Source organism: Panthera onca, chromosome B1, assembly GCF_046562875.1.
Source record: "Panthera onca isolate mPanOnc1 chromosome B1, mPanOnc1 haplotype 2, whole genome shotgun sequence".
Classification (NCBI taxonomy): Eukaryota; Metazoa; Chordata; class Mammalia; order Carnivora; family Felidae; genus Panthera; species Panthera onca.
Window position 1 is genome coordinate 187,805,655 of NC_138342.1, and position 22,682 is coordinate 187,828,336.

The window sequence follows — 22,682 nt, forward strand, 5'->3', positions numbered from 1 at the left end:
CCCTCTTTCTCTGCTCCTTGTGGAATTCTCTCTCTCTCTCTCTCTCAAGAATAACAAAATCAAAAAATTAAAAAGCAAATTCCCAAGTGTAATGTCATAACGTTAGCCAAAGCGTGACCCTCTCTTACATTGCTAATGGCGGAGACAATTGCCGCAAGTTTTTGGAGAAAAATTGGATCAAAATTACAAATGCAGTCATGCTTTTTGTTTTGTTTTCAGAAATTCTACTTCTGGGATACATGCTGTAAATTTACCTGCATGCATGTGGATGAGTGAAAAAAAACTGGAAACCACCCAAGTGTCCATCTGGAGGGGCTGGTGTGTGGAATCCCCGCCCTGGGATACCATATTTTTGTAAAATCACAGACTGAGGAAGCCCTGTCCGTCCCGATCAGAACTATTTCCAAGGCAAAACATTACATGGAAAAGAGAGCAGTGCTGAACAGTATACAGAACGTGTCATCTTTTGGTGCGGACCAGGGGACCTTCTCACTGTAGTTTTTATACCTTCTTTCCATGATTTCATTTGTGAACCATGGGCATATACTCACTGTTCAAAAACTGAGGTCTTTTGCAACGTTAAGTCTGACAAAACTAACGTGTGTGCTTTTCTCAAATACTTTTCAGGAAAGACTTTGCAGAAAGCTCTTTCCTCTCTGTCTCTCTTTTAAAGAACACCAAACGTTTATTCAGAAATGGATCAGTGACACGTGTTCCCCTCCAACTTGAAGGCTTCTTCCTCTCCTTTGGAACAACAAAAAGACACAAATGGGGAATATAAAGATGTCTTCTTCCGAGGAATTATATCCTAACGTTTTTTTTTTTTTCTTTACTGTGAAGTGTTACATCAAGACTACTAAGGTAAATAAACAGATACTGAGACGATTATTAGTGCTGTTTGGTAATCTCAATGGCATTCGAGTTTCCGTTCCAGTCCTGTTTGAATCTGCAAGTGTTTCAGATCTGGCCCCCTTATACCACCCCAGCCTTTTTGACGTGGGGTTTTGTTTGCCCTTGGTTGTGTTTTGTCTTCCTCAGCACAAACTCCTTCTTGTCCCAATCTTTGAACCTGCCCCCAAATGCTCTTTCTCTCTCGTCATAGAGCCCTGTGCATCCCTCTCGTTCAAGTGTAAAATCATTTTATACTTGTGTAATTGGCTTATTCGCATTGTTCATGCTAACTAGACTGGGGCTCCATGAAAGTAGGGACATAGTTACATATGCTAACCACGGCGTCCTCATCGTTCAGTGTGCTCAATAGATATTTTTCATCTTGGACGAGACGTATAGTTGTTGACACAGGGTGAAAATTGCAGTGGAGACAGTGCAGATTCTAGTCAATGCACCTCATCAGAAACCATAACCGGGCAAATACTCACACTAAAGGGAAAACCCCAGTACTTAGTATACAGGGAGCTGTTTTGAAGGTAATGAGGGCTCTGTGATAACCATCCACTTGTTCCCAAAGTGGTTTTTCCCTGTAGTATGGACGTATTTTGTATTGAATTCTGTCCAATCCCTTTGTGATCTGTAAAGGTCAATTTGTAAACTTACACCCACAGTGGCAGCTTCTCTTAGGAAGGTTCTAGCTTACTCCCTTCATCTCTATCAGCCTCCCTGACCCAGAATCACACTGACTAAGTATACAATCTACACACCTATAATTTTCTAGGCAAGTACAACTTTTAAGATCCGTCCCCTAAGATGGGGTGGCTGGGTTACTCAGTTGGTTGAATGACCCACTTCGGCTGGGGTCATGACCTCACGGTTCGTGAGTCTGAGCCCCGCGTCGGGCTCTGGGCTGACAGCTCAGACCCTGGAGCCTGCTTCGGATTCTGTGTCTCCCTCTCTCTCTGCCCCTCCCCCACTCATGCTCTGTCTCTCGAAAACGAATAAATGTTTTAAGAAATTAAAAAAAAAGATCCTTCCCCTAAGCTACCACTTCCAGGTAAACTACTATCTTTAATCCTTTCCCATACAGAAATTCTGGAGTCCACATTCATGCTCGCTGATGGCTTATGTCTACCCAAACTAATTCAGAAACATATTAAAAGTTGAAATGACAAAGATTCCTGATCATTCTGAAAACATGCCATTGAATCTCATCAAGTTCCTCCTTTACAGAAGGAGGATACTCACGTAGGCAGAGTACGGATTCTTGCAAGTTGATGGTGACGGTCCTCGTCCCCATTCTCTCCAGCCCCCATTTCTCACCTAACAAATCTCTTTATGGTGGTTGCTTTGGCCGCTCTACCCGAGCCTCCGGTGACACAACTCGCTTCTTTCCTGGTATATCTGGCAATCCTTTAATCTTAAAAAATACCACCGTCTCGGATTTCTTTGGCTCAGTAAGGTGTGATCAAAAGGCAAGAGACTGGATGCTGAAAACAAACTATGATTAGCATACAATGGGAATTGTGGAAATGACAGCTTGTGTCTTTTGACGCGTGGCTCACAAATACCAAGGCCCCTCAACGCCTTACTGTCTTGACCCTGGATCCCGCGGAGGAACATGGCGGCTCGGTGTCTGTCTTCTTCAGTCAAATCAAAACCCTCCTCCCGGGAAGACTCTGGTTTGCCTTTCAGGGGTCAAATGACATCTGGGGACTCTTTCACACCTCTTGAGTTTTCTCCAAAATCCAGTCCACGTACTCAACCACATTGGTGTAAACCCCGGGCCGTTCCCTCTGACCGCAGCCTTCTCCCCAGCTGGTGATGCCCACCAAGTGCCAGACGTCATTGTGTTTACAGGACAGGGGGCCCCCCGAGTCTCCCTGTGATGGGGGGGCAGAAAAAAAAAGGTGCACGGATCGGTTCAGATGCTTCTCGTCTTAAATGCATGGGTCTCAGAGTGATTTCATTTAAAATTCTGTTCTTGGCCCTTTGATAAACTTCACTGTAAGCAAAACAAATTGACCGTGGTTCCCTGCTCCGGGGCAGAAGACTCCTTCTTAAATGCATTAAACATTCTCATGTGAATATATTCAATGGCCGAAAACACTCTTACCTTACAAGCATCCTTCCCTCCTTCTCGGTAGCCTGCACAGAGCATCTTATTGGTTATTTTGTGCCCTCTGTATCTTGTCTGGCACTCTTCGGTTGTCACCAAGGGTACGTTGGCTTTCTGGAGAGTATTTTGTATTTTGTCTGAAAAAAATTTTTGGTTTGTGACTGGAATAATCACATATATAATATAAACACGTATGTTTAAAATCAAAAGCGTACCGATACAAAAATCTAGAAAGAAAAAAAAAAATACTAGGTTTACCTCCTAGACCTTTTATAACTACAGAGTTATAGAGAATATATTGTTTCTTAACATTCAGTTTAAAACTAAGCATGGCTCTGACCGGAATTACCTCCCAGAGAAAATAATTGGATAACAGGCTATGACATTTAATAAAAAAGTGCTAGGTTTCACACTAAACTTCATTACAAAAAATTAGTCATTAAAGAGATTGTCATATTTAAAATTTCCAATCAAACAGACAGGGGATCCTCCTCACTTGGGTAATTTTGTCTCTTCATTCTTCATTAGCATGCTTTCCGTAGCTGAAGAATGTGATTATTTTACTCACATTTTAGCTGTGGGACTTGACAGAGCAGAAAAGGTTAAGACGAGACCATGTTCTTTATCTTTAGGGTGGAGCACACACAGAAACATGGTTTCTTACCTCCTAATTTTCTGTACCCCCATCCAGTCACCCAGCACTCAGCGTATATTATACTTCGATCTCCTTTGGAAGGTAGACATATGGGTCTCTGAGCATCTAAATTTTAAAAGTCATAGTTTAGTCATCAGAAACAAAATACATCTTCTCTCCCGGGAGAGACTCCCTTCTTTCACTTTCTACTATTCAGTGTGTTCTCTATTATATTCGGGCTGTGGCTCATCGTCATTCACTTTCTCTCCTTGTGTTCGGTGTTCTACATCACGTATCCTGGGAGGAGGGAACAAGGAAGAGAAAAGGCACAGCCCTCCCTCCTAACTTCGTCTCTTTAACCAGGTCTGTTGACCCTGTAGAAATTGCCTACTCATTCTGACCCTTGCCCCTAAAAGGGAGATATAGGTTATTTTAATATTCCAATATATTATAGAGTTGGGTCATTCTGTGAACCTGAAGAATCCTGGAGAAAACTCAGCGCTTCACCCACACCCCATAGTAAGATTTAACGATCAGGGAACAGCACCGGTCTTAGCAGACTAAAAGAGTAGCTTAGTAGCCCCTCTCTCATGATCATACCACCTGGAGATTGTGGGGCTCCGGCCATGAACCTGGCAGTGTTAAACAATACATCTAGGCCATCATTGTAGACAACTTTCCATTTAAAATTCAACACACCTGTATAATTCATTGCCGTTTCCAGTTTCAACAAGGCAATATCATACCCACTTTCTGCCATTTCATATTGATCATGAATTATTATTTCTTGAACCCCAAAGAAAGCTGTGTCCTTTTTAACTTCTGATTGATTTAAAATGCCACTATAGACACGCAAGATTTTAGGTGACTCTAACCTAAGGAATAAACAATAGAGGAAAAGAAATTTTCATTACCAAATGATTCCCAAACATTTGAGCTATACTGTTATTTACCTAGCTATTACTAATATTTTCTTCTGGCGGCAGACTTTTTGTCGGAAAGAAGTGATTTCATGCTAAAATTTTTCACTCACATATTCCTCCTGTAGAAGGTCCTGGGTGAGCATTTACTATATTAAACACATAAAAATGAATGAATGCTCTTTTCACCCTGCAACACACACACACACACACACACACACACACACACACACAAACACACTCACGCTCTCTTTCTCTCTCCTCCTCCCTTCCGCCCCCTGACTCCCCCCGTCCCCCACCATGAAGAGTTCCGGGTGTTAGTTTCAACCCTACCATTGATTACCTATCAACCTGAGAAATTCACTTGGATTTTCTTGTACTCCATTTTCCCATATGGAAAAGGTAAAAGGTAAAGGAGGCTATTGACTTCAAACATATCTTTGAGTTATAACATAAGTATAAACAAAAACAAACACACAAAACCATGTCTGGAAACTCAGAGAATACCAAAGTGCAAAGAGGAAGTTTGGCCAACTAAAATTCCCTGGAATACATATACTCTCCTGATGGAGCTTTTAGGTTTGGCCAATATTAAAATTGACCTAAGTAGGGAATCCAATCTGAGGATATGTAATGAACTCTTCCTTCTGTATTTGGAAACATGGCAGTGGGGTTGGGGGGTGGAGAGAGAGAGAGGAGAGAGGAGAGAGGAGGAGGGGGAGGGCAAGAAGGAGAAGGAGGGGAGGGGAAGGGAGCAGAGGGAGAGGGGAGAGGAGAGGAGTGGAAAGATGGAGAGAGAGAACGACAAATTTAGAGAAGGGGAAATTTTCATTGTGTTTGGCTCTGGACCTGATGCCAAGACAAGCACAGATGATATGTTCTGATGGGAAATAACAAGAACACCCCTGGGCATGTGGATGCATTTAAATGGGAAAGCAGAATGATATGCCATCATATTCCTACACCTAATCTGATGCTGGTAGACCATAACTGTTCTTTCTTTTTGCCTTTTTTTTTTAACTACAGAGATTTAATGTAGCAAATAGGGTAATTTACATTTTTAAAATATTTACTAAAATGTTAATGACAGATTTCAGTATACGGGCGATCCCCGGGGAACTAATAAAATCGGTAATGGTACTGACCCAATCAAACAGTGGGCAGCTGTTAGTATCCACTGGTTTCCAATGATGGAGCCTCCACACAGGTGTCTCTGGGCAGGTGATGTGATATGCAGAGTTATCTGCCATGGCCACTCACCATGAACAGATGCCTCTCCTCCAACAATTCTGGGCTTGATTTTGGTCGTACACACTACAACAGAAGGGTTGCAATGAGTGGCTTCCTAAGTCTTCCTTTTCCATCAGCAGTTATGTCCCTTCAGGCAGAAAGAGAAGAAAACCTGCCCTCGATTCAGTACCTTATCACGACCTTGACTTGAAGAAATTTTATAATCAACTCAGCAAGCAAAGCTTGCACAGGAAAATTGCATGACTAAGTCACCTCCTAATGACATGCTCCCAAAGAATGTCTCATCCGGTCCTGCGTGGCAGTCTTCTCCTCCCTCATCTGCTAACCCTGATGGTTCTCTTAAAGCAGTTGTCAAGCGTGGCCCTTGGACCCATCGCAGCACTCGGGAATTTCTTAGAGATGCAACTTCTTGAGCTCCCCTCAGACCCAGATCAGAAACTTGGACAATGGAGCCTAGAAATCTGAACGTCAACCCGCCCTGCTGAAATTGGAGAAATACTGTCATAAAGAAAAGTGAGCACCCTCCTCTCAGTTTACAGCTTTTGTCCAATTCCTATCTTCTTCCGCTCAGGCTGACCTTTGGTCCCAGAGTCTCCTGCTCCAGCTGGGCACCATCCAAGCATGGGCTGCTCTTCTGTCTGTGAACTGCTTCTCCTTTTGGCTTTGTTGACAGTTTGGGGTTCTCCCGGTTCAACCCTTGATACTTTCCAAGCACTTTGATTCACCTTTACCCCCTCTGTTTCCTCCTGTCTTAGCTGCCCTGGGCAGGATGGTCCTTTTTGCTCCTACTTCCTGGCACGCCAAATGAGAACCCACCCTGCCAATGGGAGCCCTGGCCAGATCTGCCCCAGTAACCTAGATGGAATTGGAATGAGGTGTTCCGGGACAATAGTATTCTAGAGCAATGCTTCTCATACTTTAATGTGCATATGGATCACCTGGTTATCTTTTAAAATGCTGATTCTGATCCAGGGTGGGGGCGGGAGGTTGCTGAAATTCTTTCTAGCAGGCTCACTGCTGATGTCAACATGCTACCCCCAGACCACACTTAGACTAGCATGGCTCAAAGGACCAGGGAGGCTTCATGTCCTTAGCTACAGGAGGAGGAGTGTGAAGTTAGCAAAAGGGTCAGCAGTCAAAAGCCAAGTCCTTGGGGCGCCTGGGTGGCTCAGTCGGTTAAGCGTCCGACTTCGGCTCAGGTCATGATCTCACAGTTCGTGAGTTTGAGCCCCGTGTCGGGCTCTGTGCTGACAGCTCAGAGCCTGGAGCCTGCTTCAGCTTCTGTGCCTCCCTCTCTCTCTGCCTCTCTCCTGCTCATGCTCTGTCTCTCTCTGTCTCAAAAATAAATAAACTTAAAAAAAAATTAAAAAAAAAAAAGCCAAGTCCTTGATGGTCTGTTCCCTGGTTTTGTGTGGGTGTAGAACAATCTCTCTAGGACTTTCTTTTCTGAACAGGAAAATAGACGTATAATCCTGGGGCAAACTTCAGATAGGAAGACAGGAGTCTTGAAGAAAACTCTAGTTGGTAGCAAGCAGAGGCAGAAGAAAGCTGCGTGTGTTTGTGAAAGCTTAAACAGGCTGGCACACTGAGAAAAGTGTTCTCACCTGAGGGTGGATGGGGTGAGATTCGTTTCAGAGAAACATTTTGAAGATTTTGACTAGATTCTGGAATTACAGGGAAGCCCTTGTGATTTACGAGGAAAGGCAAAGTTTAGGAAAATGAATGGGTATACAGTAACTAAAATATGTTATAAACAATTCAATAGTGCCTTTCTTAGGGACAAATGATAGGTCTTGATGTTCATTCTATTTTGTCTCTCAGTTCAAACAAAATGCTGCAAATATCTGTGTTTAGCATTAGATTTTGTGTTAGGAAACATTTCTTTTGATAGCAATTCCTCTGTATCTTCAGAAAGTTACGTTGAAGGCCAATGATAGCGTAAGATATGAGAGTCACCTCAGTTATATATCCCCTCCCATTAGGGTATTATTTCATCGGACGTAGTGCAGGAAAACCTAATTATCTAGTTTCAGAAAGTGCACTAAAAAGTCTTAAGATTTTCTTTCCCTTTATCTTGTATTCTCTGCCTCAGCTATCAATCTCCACCTGATAGATTCTGTAGCCTTCATACGCCAGAATCTATACATTCATCAGAGAAGAACATAATGAAAGGAAAGTGGGGGATGGGTTCAAGTGTTGAGTGTTGGTTCCCATTTTAGAAACTACGTCAACATCACTGACAACAACATCTGCCAAGCGTCCCTTCTGGTGCTTAGCAGAACGAAGACAACAGAATTATCATAAATGCTCCTTCTTAGATAAATATATTGTAAGGAAAACAGAATATAGGAGATACACCTTAATTGACTGGCTTTTTAAAGGAGTTTGGGCCATCAGATCCCTCTGTACTCCAGGAAGGCATGGTTTCCTCGTTAGGACGTTAGATTGGACACAATATTGTACATGTTACAAAACAAGTTCTCAGAAGTTAAGGATTTACTCTCCTCTCAGTAGAGAAATAATTCTGGCATTTTAAAGGAGTTTGGGCCATCAGATCCCTCTGTACTCCAGGAAGGCATGGTTTCCTCGTTAGGATGTTAGATTGAACACAATATTGTACATGTTACAAAACAAGTTCTCAGAAGTTAAGGATTTACTCTCCTCTCAGTAGAGAAATAATTCTGACACAGAAGATTTTTATACTCTGAAAACTGTTACAAATTATAATCATCACTTCTATTTTACTCATTAAATCTCAGTTGAATCTTAAATTGATAGTACATTATAATATCGGACATTAAGCAAGAAAAAAGTCTAAAATATGTAGTTTTATGTGAATTAGTAAGCACTAAAGCCATCATACGTTATTACGGTAATTTAGAGAAAAGTGCGATAATGTTTCCTGTTGGAGATTCTGTCTGGAGATCATTCTGTTTGCCCACAAACCATCCCTCAGTACTATGCTCAGAAATTAGCCCCTAGAATTGGCCACAGCTGATCTTATTTTCGGTGTAATTTGTATCACATTTTACACATATTGTAGGTCTTGTTTAATCTAGAGAATCTTTTTATTTTCTTTCCACCCTGTGACACTCATTGTTCTAAATAAATAGAGTTTTACTGTAAATTTTTGCCAATATTCATAAGTATGCAGAATACTTGCAGGGGATCTGAAACAATGAAGACCCCTGAAGGGGAGCTACTTTATTTCTAGAATACATACAAATTTTTTCAAACATATGGTAGTTATTTATGTTTCAACTAAATACCAAGTAATGGCCAATGGACAGAAAATAAATAATCTGATTAACCAAATTCCTGACCGATACTCAATCTTCAAGGATAATAATAAAGATAGCCTTCATAGTAGGAATTGAACATAAAAGTGTTGACTGAGCCTGAGTCTCACCATAAACTGTATACATGTGTCCAATTAAAACCCATACTCACTTAATATTAGGTAATGCAGAGTTTAGTTGAGGCCCAATATTTACCACTAAAACATGGTCAGCCTGGATGACAGGAGTAAAACTAACAGAAAATTGTATCTAAGTTGGTTATTGTACTAATTTTCTCCCCTTTGCGGTTACTATTGACGCTGAGAGTCATGATACATTTGTTATAAAATAACTTCTTCAGATGTATTTTCTCGCGTGCCATTAAACTCACCATTATCCATTTTACATAACCTTAACGTATATCCAGAGATGCCTCCTCTCCCATGAAGTATTTTCGTTGGAGATCCATTTGAAGAGAGTTTTAAGTAACATTTACCCCTGCAGGTGGGAAACAGAAGAGTATAAACATAACACCCCCCTCGAGGAGATGGGACGGGAGTATCTGTGCAACTCTTTGTACGTCTTACTTCCCTCCGTTGCAAGATTCTGGAGATGGCGAATAGGTAAAAAACTGGCAGCGGATGGAGTCGGTACACATTTTCTGGCAGTCTTCGTGCCCTTTCACGTCAACAATGTCCAGTTCTTCTCCCAAGAAATCAGTGTCGTGGTAAAATGAGGAATGACAGAACACTAGGCAGGAAATCACACATCAGGTACAAGACACCAAACTTACCACGAGTCGACCTAGGTTTGTTGATCTTGATCAGGAGAGAGTGGCTCCATTGTTTACCTGGGACACTGTGCCTGCAGGTTTGCAGACTGAAACCAGAAAGAGCTTTGTCCTTCTTAATGCGTGTACTTGGCAATCCACTTTCAGATGTTTTTAGGAGACAAAGATTTCTAACAGAAAAAAAGGGGGGGGGGGGAGGAGGGAATGTAAATGGATCATGTAACACATATCAAAGAAAAGAACCATTTTTATAACACGTACAAAAGTCAATTCATGTTGGTGTGTTTAAGAGTGAACAATTTCTCATTTTGTAAGTACTCTTCATACATCACTGAGTCAGACCCCATGATCCATAGGTTGTAGACAGGTCTTCAACAGGATACCACTTGCCTCCACAAAAGTTTTCTGAGCTGTTTCTATCGCCAGTGTTCCTACCATTTTCCTTCTTTCTCTCCTCTTTTTCAACACTCCTCGCCCATTTCAAAGATTCCGTAACTTTCATGCTCTGGAGAAATCTGCTATCCAGAGTTGCTTCAGGCTCAGACGCAGATAAATGACATTCATCACAGGCTCCGTACAAGCAGCCTCTTCTTGGAACAAAACAACTTTTCCTGATTAGCCCCAAATCACAGTCTAGAGCAGTGCTGTCCAATAGAGTTTTCTGCAATGATGGACACGGTCCATGCCCGTGCCACCCAATTCGATAGCCCCTAATCACATGTGGCTACTGAGCACTTGAAATGTGGCTGATACAGCTGAGGAGATGAACATTTAGTTCTATTTAATTTTAATTAATTTCAATTTAAAAAGCCAAGTCTTGGCTTCTAGCACTCATGTTCCCCTCTCACCCTGTATTGAGGATCCAGTGTTTTACCCCTCTTACAGGTATTGACCGGGAATGTTATAAAAGGAGTAAAAAAAGAAAATGAGCAGTGATTAGGCATCTTTCTAATTTGTGCCATTTATAATGCAGTCTTTGAACCCCCTTTCTTCTCTGACTGCATTCAGTCCCTTCAATTACCAGCGGTTATGCTAGTGACACCCAGACACAGATCCAGAACACAAACCTCTCCTCTTAGTTCAAGATTTCCCTTTACAACTTCCAGATCAACATTTCTCTCTGGATGTCCACTGGGCATCTCTTCCCTCTTGAAATCTGCGCCTCATGAAATCTGCATCCCAGTCATGGGTATTTTTATCCTTTCGATTCCTTGAGCCAAAAGTCTTAGAGCTCTCACTGACTCTTTCCTTCAGAGCAGACAACCAGTCAACAGATTTTATTGCCTCCCCATTGGACAATATATCCCAACCTGATGACTTCTCTATCACTTCCACTCTTGTCCAAGTAGGGCAGGGTTTTCGTCTCTTTCGTTCACTAGTGGTATCCCTGGTGTTTAGAACAGTGCCTCGTATGCAGTAGGCACCAAATAAATTATATCGTTGAGTAAATGAAAGTAACAGATATATTTTCATGGGACCAAACTAGTGCTTCCAAAAGTCACTCAATGGAAAACCAGGCTTGCTTGACGGACAAGGACCTCAAGGGCCTAACCCAGCTGGATTCTGGGGGACCCATTCCTCACACAAACAGCCAAGTCAGGCAAATACCGGGGGCTCTGAGAATTCCCATTCAGATAATATAGAGCATCGAGATTCTGAAGCACTCTTAAGTGGGGTTTTTGGTTTCTTGTTTTTGTTTGTTTGTTTGTTTTAGTGAATCTTATTAATGAGGAACAACAACCCCAGCAGATATCCCTTTAATGATCAAAGACCTTTCCCACGTTTCAGCATGGTTTCCTGGATTGGTACCCATCGGTAGGAAAACAGCATCTCAATTCTCAAGTACCCCTCCACAATTACCCCCAATTCCATTAATATAGGCCTTCCTTTCCACCTCTCTTCACTTCGGATTTGACATTTCCCTGATACTCCCAGCCCTTTCTACTCTAGGTTCACTGATCTCCAACTGGGCACTGAACTAAGTTGCCCCTTGAGGGTCATCCTTATGTTCTTTACTCCGTTCAGAACGAGGCAACCCTCCCTTTGCTGCAGGCAGAGACCTCCCTCGGCTCAAGAAAACAAGAGTCCTCGGTAACCTCAGGTTTGCGGTCATCAGGTGGCGAATGCAAAGAGAGAGGGGCTAGGCATTCTTCCCGGCAACTTTGGCCTGTCCTCTGCAGACCTTTAGATGAAATGTGTAGCTGCTCAGAAGTTTTTAAAGGACGGACCTTGATCGGCCATCTTAAGGCGTGAATCTTCATCTTAATTCCTTACCTTTCAGGTTCTGTTGGCCATTCTTGAGAAAGGAAGGTAAAAAACAGACAACTGGGGTGGTGAGTACAAATGCGGCGACAGACAAAGACATCCGGAGCCATGACACTGCCGATGTTACTGTCTGCAAATGCCGTACTAGGGAAAACGTCCCTGATACAAGCTGTACGACAGAAGAAACCATGTTTAAGAAATCAACTCCCCAATACAATCAGTAAAATCCCAGCTAGAGTATTTGTAAATTCCATATAAAAAGTTTGTTGCGGGGTGAAGAGGGATGAGTGGGCCAAGCACGGAGGAGGTTTTTAGGGCAGTAGAAATTCTCTGTACGATACCGTGATGATAGATAGATATCATTATACACTTATCCAAACCCATGGAATATACAACACCAAGAGTGAACTGGAATGTAAGCTGTGGGCTCTGGGGCGATTATGATGCGTCAATGTATGTCAATCGATTGTAACAAATGTACCACTCTGGTGGGGGCGGGGGGTGTTGATAATAAGGGAACCTGTGCATGTGCCCCGGGGCAGGGGTCTATGGGACACCCATACTTTCCCCTCCATTTTGCAGTGAGCCTAAAGTTGAACCTAAAATCTTAACAACAATTCTTTTCACAGTTTGTTTGTCCCAAGCTCTTCAAATTTTTTTCATTCGGAAAACTGGAGTGATTATTTTACACTTTAAATTCAAATATCGCTCTAATTACACGGGACATGATGACATTTTTCACACGAAGAAGGTAAAAGATCATTTGGTCCATTTCACCAGGGGGCGCACATGGGTGTCCTAAGTCAGGCCCCTCATTCCTACCACCCGCACCTACTATTTAATGGTTAAACCACCTCGCCGAGAAAGTAACAGTTACCCAGCTTAGAAAGCGCACAGGATTTTAGTGAAAATCCGGAGACCACTTTAGTGAGCTTCATTATTCTGGTTGGTGTCCCCATGTGGGTGTACTTCAGCAGACAAATGTTTCTGAATGAAAACAAAAATGGGAAAATGTTTTACTCGTCGAAATACATGTAGGAAACAACATGAGACGACACGAAATGCCAGTCTAGAGAGTTCCTGGGCTGACAGCTGAGGATCTGCTCTGAAAAGCATCAAGCTGATGCTGGACAGCAGGACTTGAGTCCTTCCTCTGCCAGGACCTGGAGGGCCCCTGAATTTTGTCAATTCTAGTTTTCATCACTTAAATGACACCTTTGGAGAGATGACGGCCTGAAGAATCGGAGGTAGGAAGTAATGAATTCTCAAGCCCTTCTCTACTCCCCATTTCCTGGCGTGCTGTCCCTGTCGTGTCAAGTCTCAGACATGAAATATGTTAAGAAGATGTAGCTTGAGCTGAGCCAAACACAAAACGTGAAAACTTACTTCTAAATCTGAGCATTCGGTTTTATCGTCGTCGTTTTTGAAAGGAGTGACGGATGCTTTATTATTATTTATATTATTCACCTCCTTGTGAATGTGGAGAGTGGCATGGAAAAACCCAAAAGGGAATCCAAATAATGGTCATTTAAACTTAGTTCTCCTTTTTTTGTTGGGTTCTAGATCAGTGTGGTTTCCTATACAACCCTAGAACATCTCAGAAATTTCTAAATATAAAAGTTAGTGATATTTTTTTTCCCTAAAAAAATTTTTTTTTTAACGAGAACACCGATTCATCATTAGAGATCAGGTCATTTCTACATTCTCACACATTTATCTCCAGCATATTTCAAAATCCAGTTTGGGGTGGATTTTAAAACACTTCACATGGGCTTCAGTTATTCTGTCTTAGATAAGGAACTCTTACTTAGAGAGGTCTGAGTAGGTTTTCCCTTCGGTTCTATAATCCTTAGGCTGGGAATGACGCAGTCAGATCAACTGTAACTGTCTCAAAACTTCCAATTAAGAAACGTATCACTTTTTAAATTAGCCAGGCGATGGGTGAAGCAGATACAACAATGTCAGTAAAAAGACAGAGTCCTTAACATAAAGGAAATGCATTTCTGCTGCTTTCTGTGAAGAAAACTATTAGCACTGTACTTGTTCTAGAAATGTCGTTTGGGGGCTGAAAACAAAAATTCTGGCATCAAGTCGAGGAGAAATTTTGTTTTCCATCAGACAATGCGACGATCTACTCACTGTCCACGGGCTCAGCCTACGGCTCACTCACCGATGCTCCGTGCTTGGAAACTGCTTCGTTGCATATGTGAAAAAGTGACAGTGCACATCATTTGTGCATCTCTCTTGGCATTCCTGGGCATCCCTGGTCATCAAGCTCTTATAGTTCATGCCCTTCATGTCCAGGTCCACGTACATATTCCTGTGGCAAGCTGGAGACAAAAGCAGACAACGTGGCGGTCTTCCAGACTCCAGAGCCAACCTGAACGGTGCTACGTTAGCAACTGCCCTTCCTGACTTACTCTTTCAACTCTTCCAGTCACTTTTTCTCAGAAATCCTTTGTTTTCATCTTCATCTGCTTAACTTCTACGCTCACATGGAAGCAGAAAAAGAATGAAAATGCCCTTCTTATGGCGCAATAGTATTAGACTTGTAAATTGCTGTGTTAACTTTCTGCCCTGGCCTCCCTTGTCTCCTTAACTCCACTGACTGATTGATCCGCTAACCTATTGGAGGATCTTTGGACGGTTAAGTGTCGTCTCAACCTTCCTAGTTGCTCCTTTGATTCGAAGTAATATGTTTAGTATGGACTTACAGGGGCGCCTGGGTGGCTCAGCTGGTTAAGCGTCTGACTTTGGCTCAGGACATGATCTCACAGCACGTGAGTTCGAGCCCCGCGTCGGGCTCTGTGCTGACGGCTCAGAGCCTGGAGCCTGCCTCGGAGTCTGTGTCTCCCTCTCTCCCTGCCCTTCCCCTGCTCAGGCTCCAGGCTCTGTCTCTCTCTCTGCCTCACAAATAAATAAACATTACAAAAATATGGACTCCTATATAAAACTTTAAGCTGGGAAGAGAAAGATGAATGATGAGAACTGATACAGTAAGACGTGTCCTTCTAGTTGGGTAAATTTTAATGAAGGGGGGACAGAGTGTGCGTGCTAGCTTTGACTCTTCCCTGAAAGAACTTCATTAGGAGACTCTAAGTCCACACCGCAGGGTTTTGTTTTATAGCCATAAAAGCATATGTGATATAACTATATATATATATATATATATATATATATATATATATATATATATCATAGTAACTAAGTGTTTACGAATTCTAATAGGACATCTTACCACTTATTTGATGTGGGCATTGCTTGAAAGAATATCCAGAAATTGCTCCTGTCATATTCACCCTTGGCAGTGTTTCTGTTACACTGTCTTTCAGGATACAAGTAAACCTGCGTGAGAACTTACGTTTTAAAATAGTGGATCTTAAAAGTCAGCACACAGAAAATCAGAGACAAAGAAACAAACTGCTCTATCTGATGCCAAAACAAATATTTTCTTAGCAAAGCTGTTTGTTTGTTTTTTTCCATTCTAACATCCCTTCACTTAAGAGCTCACCTACAGTTTTCCCTACTAACTGGAAACAGGAGTGAACTATGGCCCGTTGGTCAAGCAGCCCTCTGCCTGTTTTTTGCAGCCCATCAGCTGAGAATGGAGTCTTATTGCTAAATGGTTACATTTTAAATAGTTATAGAAGTACTTCTATAATATCTTTGACTTTGCTTCTGGATCCATCATTGCTAAAATATTCAACCCCGGCTTTGTCAAGAAAAAGTTTGCCAACCCTTGTTGTAGACTCCAGAGTAGTAATTTTTTAAGTTAAGGATACTATGTAAATATCTATGAATGCAGCAATAATACACAAACATGTTGATTACTTACCTCTGTAGTAAAGCTTCATCTTTGAATGTTCAAGTTCAACATGGAAACAAAAGTGGTGGATGGAATGTCCTAAAAGTCTTTTTAATGTTTTTATCTATTTGTTTTGAGAGAGAGAGAGAGAAAGCGGAAGCAGAGGAGGCACACAGAGAGAGAGAGAGAGAGAGAGAGAGAGAGAGAGGGAGAGAAACCCAAGCAGGCTCCATACTGTCAGCATAGAGCCCAATGTGGGGCTCAGTCTCATGAAAGCATGAGATCATGACGTGAGCCAAAACCAAGAGTCGGACACTTAACCGACCGAGCTAGCCAGGTGTCCCCAAGTGTCCTATACAGATATAGCTATTAATACTGGTTAATAGCTATAAATTTTATTTGGGGGACACCTGAGATGTTATAAAGGGGTTCTTGTTACAATCGTTTCCTTTATGTAGGAAAAGGTATGTTGAAATATTTAGGAGTAAAATGTTATAATGTTTTCATATTATTTCAAATGGTTAAATAGAAAGATAGACAGATGATAGATAGATATAGATAAGGCACAAATGGCGAACAAAAAACTTGGTGGTGACAGGGGATCACTGTGCTGTTCTTTCAAACTACATTTATAAATATTAAAAAAAAGATTTTTTTTTAACATTTATTTATTTATTTATTTAAAAAAATTTTTTTTCAACGTTTTTTATTTATTTTTGGGACAGAGAGAGACAGAGCATGAACGGGGGAGGGTCAGAGAGAGAGGGAGACACAGAATCGGAAACAGGCTCCAGGCTCCGAGCCATCAGCCCAGAGCCCGACACGGGGCTCGAACTCACGGACCGCGAGACCGTGACCTGGCTGAAGTCGGACGCTTAACCGACTGCGCCACCCAGGCGCCCCAACATTTATTTATTTTTGAGAGAGAGACAGAGCATGAACAGGGGAGGGTCAGAGAGAGGGAGACACAGAATCTGAAACAGGCTCCAGGCTCTGAGCTGTCGGCACAGAGCCCGACGTGGGGCTCGAACTCACGGACCGCGAGATCCTGACCTGAGCCGAAGTCGGCCGCTTAACCGACTGAGCCACCCAGGCGCCCCATAAATATTTATTTCCTAATAAAATAATTGAAGGAAAAGCACCGGTTTGAATAATATCAAATATCAATAATGAATCAAAAAGCAAGGAACAAAACGATTAAGAGGCGTAATAACAGCGGAGAGAAATAAGAGTACCGCTAAAATCTAGACCACAGAGGAGCTAGAAAGTCCACACTGAGAGGCATGTCTGCTCCTCCCTGATCTGCCTGGGCACGATTTTCTTTCCTGCAATACTTAATATTTCAATTGAAGGACCACGTGTTTTCCCATCATTAACCTTCCATTTTCTAAAATGGTAGATGAATACTTATTGGTAAGTAATCAACCCGGAAAGCTACTTCCTCTGTGCAGAAACGCGAACATTTACCATCTGGTAGGATCTTCCGACGACGATTCAGCCATGAAGGTGAAAAGCAGACATCTCGGATGGTGGGTGCAAATAAGCTGACAGTGCTTGGCGCTTGGTGTGAAAATGGTAGTCACGTCTCCTCCTTGAAAGCCGGTATCTGTGAACAGCTTAGTCACACATTCTGTGATGTAATACGTGGCATGAATTATTGGGGGCTTTAGTTGCACGTATCGAATTAGATAATAATCTCACAAAGGCAAGCGAAGTAGGTCTACTTCCCAGGAAATGCGCCTGAACTTGGAAATCAGAGCAATCAACACTTTGATGTTGGTTGATTGGATGAGCAGCCTCAGACAGAAAAAGAAATCGCAAAATGGCACATTTGCCTCGATGGAACTGTGCTTCTGAGGGATTATCTTGGAGATGAGGGTGCTTTGCGGGTAACTGAATAGTTTCTCAGAGCTTTCCTGGCCAAAGATGTTCCTTAGGGTCACATCCAAGTCTGGAAGGGGCCGCCTGCTTTTCCCTTTCCCTGTTGCTTGTTTGTCAAAATTCCTTGTTTATATGAAACAAAAGATCCAGAGTGATGGTTTTTCAATAGTGTTTGATGGCCCTGGCTGTGATACACTGTATCACCTCACTATTTAAAATGGGCCAGTTTAGGAACAGGAACTGTAGATTCTCAGAAAAATATCTGAATTCCCATTCCAGCTGAAACCACACACAGGTATTTTTTTCAAAGGTAAGTTGGATAAAACCCTTTTTTTTTTTTTTCTGTTTCTACACTTGATCTTAGCCAAAAGGACAAGAAACGATTTTTTTTTCCGTTTCTAGAAAGAGATATTTAATATTCCAGCTTATGGCTCTTTGGGTCATTATTACTCAGTCACTGAATAAAAGGTTGTAGTTTTTAATCTTAGTACACTGCCATTAAGAAGGCTTCTTAATATCTTTCATATACGTAGCATATGCATGCTATATATATATAAATGTATACATACACTTATAGTAAAAATGAAATACTTTGGGAAGGATAAAATATAACTCAAATATTTATCGTAGTAACAAACATACCAATGAGTATGTGGGAAAGTACGTAGGTACAGAGCAGTGAAAACTATCACTAAAACTATCACTAGATTTAGCCAGGGTCTTGGATGGGGAAAATTCCAACTTTATTTTCACTAACCTCTACCCAAAACGTGATACAGCTTTCCATCATTAATGTAACAAACCACAATGTTCACAGTATCTGCTTTGTCATACTAAGATTACAGATTTAAAAAGAAAACATGACAGCTGCCAATATCCTCAAATAATATCACCAGCTCGGTGGTGATAATTACTTTGCAGTTTTAGACCCACCGCTAAATCTTGTTACATCATGTGTCAATAAGAAGCACATCTATTTTTGTAACAGGTTTTGTTTTGTTTCGTTTTGTTTTTACATTTTCACTAACGATATTGCAATACAATTGATTTTCTCGGCAATCCTTTGTATTTTTACTTTACGCCTTCGAAAACATGACTCTGAGAACGCAGTCCAAAGAGATCTCTGGGGAAAAAGAGAGTCAAGGATCCCTGCCACAGCCTGTGCTCAAAACCCACCACATACGCCTTCTAACTTACCCAACTATAACCTCTGCATATAGGATAATTTTCTCCAAGATTTGCAGCTACCCAAGAGTGACCCGGAGGTGAACAGAAACCTGCCCCCTCTCCCCAAGCTCCGGGCGGCTTCCTTGGAGTTGCAAGGCGGCCCCTCATTAGTTAAGAGTCTGTTTGCACCTAGAAGTGTTCTCATGGTCCACGGAAATCCCCCCATGCGATGCAAAGAAAGTAATAATTACCACCAAACTTGTCATGACTGATGCAGATTTGGATATAAACAGAGGTACAGATTTGGATATGACTTATACATATGGACCCAGATTACTACTATTATGACCAATTCCTGTTCTTTAATTGCCCTCCCTGTTTTGAAAACCCCTGGAGCCCTTAAGTGAAAAATAAAATGATTTAATGTCCTTCCGTGGAGTAGATGGTGTGGGCCTGTAGATAAGCCCTTCTGTTTTCCAGTCTTCAAAGCAGGAAATTAAGCTGTTTCCAATTCTTATCTGAGCTTAAGCTCTACTTACCACTGGAAACTGAGGCAAATAAAATGAAATGTACCACTCGATATAATAAAATCATCCTACAAAAAGAAAAATGTGTATGTATTTAGAGCATGCAAAGTGAATTTATAAGCAGTTCACTGACATCAGGGTTCACAAGAAACGGAGGGAGAGGAGTGGTGAATTCTACGGTATTTGCAGGTTGTTACGTTAATGCTGAATTTTACCTTCCCCAAATCCTAGGACACTCCCCAGGATGATAGCACGTAGAGTTCAAGACTTTCCTAGTTCTGAAGAACCCAGAGCGGACCGGGGGAGTCCCCCCATCTCTGCTTCCCCAGTGCCTCCAGCTCACCATTAACCAGATATTTTTCATTGTTGTCATCCGAGCCCTCCCCAACTCGTTTTTCCATTTTTGTGTTCTTTTCCAATTTGTTTCCTTCCTTTCCATCTTTGAAGTCTCTCTCTGTACCTCTTGGAAGCTCTAAATGACTTTCTACTTACGACGTTACCATTTAGAAAAGTCTGCTGCAAGTATATTCATAGACCGTCTTCATTACCTGTAAATGTACTTATCCTCACAAAGCATCGAACTAACTGCTCTGTGAAAAACTCACTATCAGTGAGACGCATCAAGACTTGCTATTGTTTTAACCTCGATCTTGAAAATCCTTCTAATTTGTCAAATACTTGTTAGTGATGACAAATTATTCTTTCATTCTGTATCTCCTCTCAAATTGGTTGGGGATAAAAGCTTCTAAAATGTCGAGTCAGATAAATTGTAATAAATCAATCATTCTCTATTGTAAAAAAATTTGTAAGACCCTCCCCACCCCCCGCCTCCCCCATGGTAGGGAAAGGCACTTCAAGGAAAATTTGCTGGAGAGAAATCAAAGAATTTTTGAAATCGTACCTGAAAATATTTTGTTGGCCTGTTTGCCACCTTCTCAACAAGAGGGTTTCTCTTCTTCCAAAATGGTCTTCATCCTCCTCTAAATGAGCTTGGGCAGGACACGTTCACTCAACTTTAATGTTTACTTTTCCCGATTCCCGATGTTGTGTAATGGTGTCTTTTCTTACAGCAGTGTCTGCGAGAGCTCTCAAAAGCTCGGTGTATCTAAAGTGGTCCAGTTGCTCGCTCTTTCAAGACAACACATCTTTTTGTCTTATATCACCGTGTATTTTTCAAAACTTCCCCCCCCAGAGAGACTGAGAGAGAACTTGAATTTGTGTGGCTTAGCAACTGGCCCCTCACACTGGGATGCCTGGTAACCACAGCTGCTCTTAACCACACTGACAAACATCGGCTGTTAATCATTAATTCTCGCCTAACTCGAGGCTCACAGTCTACAAAGAAAACGGGGAAGGTCTGGTGGCTTCTTGATGCGCGGTGTGGCCCCGGGGAACGTCACCTGTTGGGGGTGGGGACAAAGGAAGGCGCGGACTGTCGGTGCCCAGCGCTCCTAGACTCAGTTTCCCTTTGTATCAAGTCGCCTCCTCCGGGGTTATGTTGATATGGTCAGTTCCAAGACGCCAACCCCTTTTTTATTCATCTTGCAAACACTGAAAGTCTAACTTAATTTTTTTTAAAAAAACGGAGAAACATGGAGCTTCCTGTCTTTCCTTAGAGTCCGCAATCGGAGACAAAAGGGGAGCTAGGAAGTCACGTGTCTAGCTTTTGCAAGCAATCAAAAATTAACCCGTCAATTCTCTTTGCCTTTTTTTTTTTAATGTCTTAATCTTTATTTATTTTTGAGAGAGAGAGAGAGACAGAGCATGAGCAGGGGAGGAACAGAGAGAGAGAGGGAGACACGGAATCTGACGCAGGCTCCAGGCTCTGAGCTGTCAGCCCAGAGCCTGACGCGGGGCTCGAACTCACAATCCGTGAGCTCATGACCTGAGGTGAAGGGGGATGCTTAACCTACTGAGCCACCCAGCCCCCCCCCCCCAAATCATCTGTTTTAAAAGTCCGATTTACATAAATTTTAGTTCCCTTGCAAAACTAAAACCAAAAAAATACATCAATTTTAGAGAGATAATTTTATGGTTCAGAGAAGACTTCTAATTCTTCATAGGAAAGCAAAGTACGATTTTAGGTTTACAAATGCAGTCATAAATTAAAAAAAAAAAACATTCTTGGGGTACCTGGGTGGCTCAGTCGGTTGGGTGTCCAACTTTGGCTCAGGTCGTGATTTTTTTTTTTAATTTTTTTTTTTTTTAACGTTTATTTATTTTTGAGACAGGGAGAGACAGCATGAACGGGGGGAGGGTCAGAGAGAGAGGGAGACACAGAATCCGAAACAGGCTCCAGGCTCTGAGCTGTCAGCACAGAGCCCGACGCGGGGCTCGAACTCACGGATCGCGAGATCATGACCTGAGCCGAAGTCGGACGCTCAACCGACTGAGCCACCCAGGCGCCCCTCAGGTCGTGATTTCACAGCTAGTGAGTGTGAGCCCCATGTCAGTCTCTGTGCTGACAGCTCAGAGCCTGAGCCTGCTTTGGATTCTGTGTCTCCCTCTCTCTGCCTCTCCATCCCTTGTGCTCTCTTTCTCCTTCAAAACTAAATAAACATTAACAAGAAATGAAAAAGGAACATTGTGAAGATGAAAGGAGAAATAAACCTGGAGACGGGTTTGCCTCCATTCGAGATCCTTCTGAAGTTATTGGTATCAGAGGGGATACTAGACTTCGTTCAGTGACAATGCGGTGATAGGAGTGGGATCTTCTGAGCTTAGAAAACGCCACCAGCTTCCTTTGAGCCTTTTAATATTTGGAGACAGAGACCCTCTCATTTCATGTCTGTTACACGTAGGTTGCCATTATCTGAACCGTTTCTGAAAGTGTGGAGGACCTAATCCCCAGTGGCCAAGTGCCTGTGAGGAGAGGTGACCCAGGATTAGGAACGCTGGACACCGTTTTCCAAATTCTTATGGAAATGGAACTATGGAAAAAGAGAACTTACTGAAGGAGACAGTGAGAGAATAATTAGTGAAGTAATGTAGCTTTGAAGTTTAGCTCCGTATAAACTAATTGGACACTTTTTGAAAAGAAGAGAGAAGACAGCGTTGTGTCCCGTGGGGCAGAAAATTAAGGGGGATTTGGACTCAGAAGAGGTGTTTACGCAGAGTGCTAAGGACTACTGTGGCATTCTATCAGGAAGGCGGT

General features: G+C 42.2%; 1 protein-coding gene across 7 annotated transcripts; it reads right to left on the bottom strand.

Moving 5' to 3' along the window:
- Positions 1–786: 786 nt before the first annotated feature.
- F11 (coagulation factor XI) lies at positions 787–20,852 on the bottom strand. 7 transcript variants are annotated; one of them, XM_060653013.3, is made up of 15 exons: positions 20,430–20,852; positions 19,541–19,596; positions 17,421–17,559; positions 15,387–15,493; positions 14,319–14,478; positions 13,026–13,135; positions 12,158–12,317; positions 9,944–10,053; positions 9,681–9,843; positions 9,485–9,591; positions 5,710–5,878; positions 4,344–4,519; positions 3,675–3,770; positions 3,008–3,147; positions 787–2,774 (listed from the first exon to the last, which is right to left on the bottom strand). In XM_060653013.3, the coding sequence occupies exons 2-15, from the start codon at positions 19,593–19,595 to the stop codon at positions 2,613–2,615; spliced, it is 1,854 nt and encodes a 617-aa protein (XP_060508996.2). In that variant the 5' UTR covers position 19,596; positions 20,430–20,852; the 3' UTR covers positions 787–2,612. The 7 variants fall into 7 exon arrangements, with proteins under 7 accessions (XP_060508996.2, XP_060508995.2, XP_060508998.2 ...); XM_060653012.3 differs by having other exon boundaries at positions 17,421–17,583; positions 20,430–20,851; XM_060653015.3 differs by having other exon boundaries at positions 17,421–17,569; positions 20,430–20,846.
- Positions 20,853–22,682: the final 1,830 nt, after the last annotated feature.